This window comes from Amphimedon queenslandica, unplaced genomic scaffold (genome assembly GCF_000090795.2).
Source record: "Amphimedon queenslandica unplaced genomic scaffold, v1.1 AMPQUscaffold_13290, whole genome shotgun sequence".
Lineage (NCBI taxonomy): Eukaryota > Metazoa > Porifera > Demospongiae > Haplosclerida > Niphatidae > Amphimedon > Amphimedon queenslandica.
In genome coordinates, this window is record NW_003546474.1 from 68161 (window position 1) to 73877 (window position 5717).

Consider the following 5717-nt stretch of genomic DNA (forward strand, 5'->3'; position numbering starts at 1 on the left):
GTGTAATCGATTTCTACTTCTTCTATCTTTGGTTTCATAAGAGCAGAAGTGTCTTCCAAGTAAAGTTGAACGGATTCACGTACAAACGATTCCTTGAACTTCTTACCTGACAGATACTGTAAAGGTCTACTGTATTGTACAGTGTAGAGACCATCAGTATCAATGCTAAAGGCATCAGTGATTTGGACTGTTGCAGAGATACTCTCACCTGCCTTCAAGAGAACAAACTCATCCTTTGTAGGAGGAGCACGGCGCATAATAATACCTTCATATTCCAGTGGACGACCGTCAAGAGAGACAGAGACAAATTGAGAGTCGAGTCCTTCAAGAGGAGTGTTACGTTTCAGTAGATAAAGATCCTCATTTGCATTGTTGGTAAACTCAAAAGAGCAAGCAACTGCAGAAAGAGCTTTATTACAAGCCATGTCAAGAGAGACTGGCCAGCCATTAGCACTGCATGTACAAGAGAAAAGTAACATTGATTTGATACTGTAGTAACATACCTGAGAGCACAGGTGAGGTAAGTAACCAGACAGAAGAGTGAGAGTAGAGTCTTCATGATTCCTTTCCTTGATAGAGAGTATTCCTTCTTCTTGTGAGATAATTTCTTGTTTTAGTGAGAAGTGATTGACTGCTGCTGGTCACCTCCTTATATACTATTAGGTACCTCATCAATATTCATTAGCAATTAAGCAAAAACTGACCAATCAGAGGCTAGCTGCATGACATGATTCAAGCACATGACATGACTCCAGCAAAAGACCTCAGTGAAGCTGTAGAATTGAATGGACTATTGTCCAGTTGAGGTGTCAGTCTAATTATAGTGGCTAGTTGGCTTTCCTATTGCACATGACTATACTGTAGTACCTCAATACAAGGATACAGTGTATTCTGTAAACAACATATATACATGTGAGCTGTCCTCATGGAATAATGTCAAATGAATTCAGTGGATACTTTTCAAATTGGTAACAAGCATATACAACTGCTATCCAGCTACTAAGCAACCATGCAGCTAGAATGATGTAATTACATTTTAAGATTCATTCCATTCACATGCACACAAGAACTTGGAAGTTGAAAGCACTATTTATAAACTCGTGTATATATTCAACTTAGTATATAGAAGCTAGCAGCTTTTGTGGTTGGTTTTGATCTGTCTCCTAAAATACATGCAACTGTGTATCTGTGTATGGGCTTACAATGTGACCAGCTATACAGCTCATTACTCTCAGATATAAGTTGATTACAGTATACAGTATCCTTGTCATGTCCAATAGGAAAGCCAACTAGTCACTATAACTTGGACTAACACCTCAACTGGACAATAGTCCATTCAATTGATGTATACTGTACTGCAGTATGCAACAACATGTATCTACTGAACACTGAATGGTGAGGTATAGCATGTAATGTGAAGAGTGCCCAGGCTACTTTTATTTACATGCATTAATACACTTAAAAATGAAGGCTGATTTACAATGAAGGCTGATTTACAATGAAGGCTGATTTACAATGAAGGCTGATTTACAATGAAGAATGATTTACACTGCAAAATTAATGCAAGGTATTGCTATGCATTAAGAAAGGAAGTGCATCATAAACCAATGGCTGAACTATTTACATAAAGTAAGAATTGAGATAATTTCTATTCTTACATTACATAAAGGATGGCTTACTGTAAACTCAAATAATTTAAAGGGTAAGTTCAATGTATTTTGAGGTACTACAGTATAGTAGTCATCTGCAATAGGAAAGCAAACTAGTCACTATAACTTCAACTGAAGTTCGTACGTCAATTGAATGTTGTCCAGTTGAAGTGTCAGTTATAGTGACTAGTTGGCTACACTTATACGCATGACTACTATAATGTAGTAGTCATCTGCAATAAGAAAGCCAACTAGTCACTATAATTAGACTGACACCTCAACTGGACAATAGTCCATTCAATTCTACAGCTTCATGTCAAGTGACAGAATATATTGTCTCTTTTCTCAAGCATTTACAAGCATATTCATGATTTCAATACAACTAAATGATGATTAGTAGTATACAAAAGCACACCAGTAAAAGAAGAAATAGACATTACATAAATATCAATAATAATTAAAGTGACAATCGTTTCTGAATCTCCTCAACTATTTCTTCCTTTCTAATTAAAACCTAATAAAGGACAAAGACCAGATTTATAATTATCATTACACTATTAGCTATTCATCATATCACTGAAAAAAATTCCCATTATGACATCACTAAACTATACTATATAGTAAGTTTCATTAACATAATTTTCAGCATAAATTCAATTGTTTTTAGAAAATATAAAAAAACTATGACACATGTCATTTGCTGAAACATAAACATGTAAACATGTAAAGTACCTAAGACATATACAAGGTTTTCATTCAGTTCTACATGTACACCTATCACTATGAATGCAAGCAACATTTTACATTGATCTTGTAATAAGCAGCACATTGCCATATCCTGTTCCACTTTTGGCAACTAAGCCAACTTGTGATGCTACGGGTAACATGCTGTCAAAATAGGATTTCTTTATTTCTTAGTCGAATTAAATTTTGTCAAATATACATGTATGTACTGTGTAACCAGAAATGCTGCCACAATATATATACTTTATTGATATCTAGCTACTAACTAAAAGTGTAGCCTCCTCTACTGTAGTACATGAAATTCCTCACCTCTTCCTGTGTCTGAACATCTCTTAGTTTAACTACTCCCTGAGCTAGTTCCTGATCCCCAATGATCACCATCAGTGGCACTAACTCCTTCTCACAGTACTGCACTTGATTTAAGAACTTTGGATTAACTTTGTATGACATTTCAGCCTTTGTGAACAAAATTAAATATAATAATAATAATAAATAAAGTTAACAAATTAATCAAAGGTATCAATTAAGTGGATGTGGCTCAAAACTTTTAATTACTTAATTAAATTTTAGTGAATCTTAGTTTTGGCTATTGCCTCAAAACTAAAGACAACAGCATCAAAAACTATTTTAACTTATCTCTCTCTCTCTCTCTTACTTACCTTTATTCCTGCATCCCATAACAAGGTACATATCTTCATTCTCTCCCTGCACAAGTTCTTTTGGGCAGAAGCCACCATCACTTGAGTATCAATGGTCCTCACCTGACCCATTCCACCAGACTACAAGAAAACTTATTACAACATTAATAAATAATCACCAGTGTCTTCCTGCTATGAGGATTTACTATTAGAGAATTGTGGCCAAGGGGGCTAGTGAAAAAATTTGTAAATTTTGATAGGGGAGGGAGGAAGCTTAAATACAGGAGTTTAAGGCCAGGGGATAATATTCCCCCTTGACAGTAACCAGACAATGTCTACCACACATCTACACACACAAGAATAAAAGTGTACAGTAAAATCTAGTGTCAGTACTGCATAGGCGGTTGCAGGCCTGGGCATTAGGGGGCAATGCCCAGGTTGACTTTTTGACCAATAATTATATTCATGATTCTGGTGTGGGCATCCAGTGTAAGCTGTGGTAGTTCAACAGGCTTCTTTGTTGTTTTATGCTAAGAAACCATCTCAATGAAGTTATAGATCAGTATTTTCCATTTTCCTTGCAAAATTGTATGGAACCACACCCACTCCACACCCACTAATTATTGATGCCCAGGTCAAACCAAATTTCTGCAACCGCCCATGCAGTACTGTATGCTGAATTTTAAACAAGTGTGTGCCTACTGCCTAATAATAATAGTAGATAATTTAGCAATTATTATTACTTTTGCTTTTGCTTCCAAAATTGAGAATATTCTCTCTACCCCAATACTGAATCCAATACAAGGGACCTGGTCAGGGAGAAACAGTAATTGATTAACATCAGAAGCACAACTAATAGCGTTGCTTTAAAATTACGGAGAGGACAAAAATCTACAATGTTTATGTGTTAAATTATAATTATTCCTTTTATTCACAAAATGTACATGACTACATTGCACAAGCATAATGGCACCTTTCTTCCTTTACTGTCAAACATTCCTACTAGGTCGTCATAGCGACCACCGCCAGATATGGAACCAACTGATGGAGTATCCTTTGATTTAGGATCAACGGAAGGATTGTCTAGAGGGGGCGGAGTTAATGGGTGGAGTTATAAATAATACGAAAATAATCCATGCACAAGTATAATAATAAAAATTAATTGATTTAAACTTTTGAAGAGACTCTGAAAAAATCCAATTTTGAGTGAAATCAGCACAATTACATGTATACGTATTTAAAAAAGTTTTTAAAATGGAAATTTTTCTCCTTTTCATTTTTGGCAAAATTTGGACCGAGATCCTGTACTGAAGACAGGGACTTTTGTCTGATTTTTGAGCAACTTTAAAAATTTGCAAAAAAATCCAGTTTTGATCGGAATGGGCTCAAACTTTGTACACAACATAAGTACATGTATATGCATCAGAAAATGTAATAAAAATGGAGAATTCTCAACTTTTCGTTTTTGATGAAATTTGACAAAATTCCCTGTACTATAGTACAGGGACTTTTGCCCGATTTCTGAGCAATTTTGAAAATTCCTAAAAAATCCAATTTTGATCAGAATCAGCTCAAACTTTCTATACAACATAAGAACATGTATATGCATCAGAAAATGTAATAAAAATGGAGAAATCTCTCCTTTCCATTTTTGGCAAAATTTGGCCAGAGACCCTGTACTATAGTACAGGGACTTTTGTCCGATTTTTGAGCAACTTTAAAAATTCGTAAAAAATCCAATTTTGATAGGAATTAGTTCAAACTTTCTACACAACATAAGTACATGTATATGCATCAGAAAATGTAATAAAGATGGAGAAATCTCTCCTTTCCATTTTTGGCAAAATTTGGCCAGAGACCCTGTACTTCGGAGGCTCATCTCACCCTCAATTAACTTATTCATTGTGCCTTATTAATTTTTTTCCTATCACTTATTCTATTATTATTATCTTACTTCTAAACCTAGTAATTTCTGTGTTGTGTTTATTTTGTTAAAGATGTTTGTTAAGGGCTTAGTTCCCTCATGTAATGTACTATAGTACAGGGACTTTTGTCCGATTTTTAAGCAACTTTAAAAATTTGTAAAAAATCCAATTTTGATCGGAATTAGTTCAAACTTTCTACACAACATAAGTACATGTATATGCATCAGAAAATGTAATAAAAATGGAGAAATCTCTCCTTTCCATTTTTGGCAAAATTTGGCCAGAGACCCTGTACTATAGTACAGGGACTTTTGTCCGATTTTTGAGCAACTTTAAAAATTCGTAAAAAATCCAATTTTGAGTAAAATCAGTTCAAAGTGTCTACACAGCATAAGTACATGTATATGCATGTCACATACTATACCTATCAGTACTGCCTCATAAATGACTCCAGTGTAATAGTCAAGGCCTCTGGCAAGACTTAGATCAAATGATAACTAAATTAAAATTAAAAATAATAATAATAATAATAATAATAATAATAATAATAATAATAATAATAATAATCTGATAAAACTATATCAATTATTTGGAGCTAATTAGCTGACTAACCCAATTTTTGGTAATTGCCAAAAAATTTGGAAACAAATCATAAAAATGGCATTCATTAAAACCACCTTTACAATACATAAACACACACACAATGTCAGACAGTAGTAGTACAGTACCTGCTCCAGCTCCAATCAAAGCCCTCGATACCA

The 5717-nt window shown here is 34.4% G+C and overlaps 1 protein-coding gene across 1 annotated transcript; it reads right to left on the reverse strand.

The window, feature by feature from the left end:
• Positions 1 to 1955: 1955 nt before the first annotated feature.
• LOC109583648 (histidine--tRNA ligase, cytoplasmic-like) lies at positions 1956 to 5717 on the reverse strand. The gene is made up of 7 exons (XM_019999079.1): positions 5685 to 5717; positions 5381 to 5453; positions 4005 to 4114; positions 3775 to 3840; positions 3053 to 3172; positions 2703 to 2849; positions 1956 to 2163 (listed from the first exon to the last, which is right to left on the reverse strand). Exons 3-7 carry the CDS (start codon positions 4026 to 4028, stop codon positions 2107 to 2109), a joined length of 414 nt encoding a protein of 137 aa, XP_019854638.1. The 5' UTR covers positions 4029 to 4114; positions 5381 to 5453; positions 5685 to 5717; the 3' UTR covers positions 1956 to 2106.

What these genes read in the sequence shown, in the direction of transcription:
- LOC109583648 (XM_019999079.1), bottom strand. Translation starts at nt 4,028, where the DNA reads ATGTTTGACAGTAAAGGAAGAAAG. An exon ending in TTTTGGAAGCAAAAGCAAAA is followed by an intron (nt 3,173 to 3,774) that starts GTAATAATAATT and finishes GTTTTCTTGTAG; the next exon opens with TCTGGTGGAATGGGTCAGGT. An exon ending in ATGTTCAGACACAGGAAGAG is followed by an intron (nt 2,164 to 2,702) that starts GTGAGGAATTTC and finishes GTCCTTTATTAG; the next exon opens with GTTTTAATTAGAAAGGAAGA.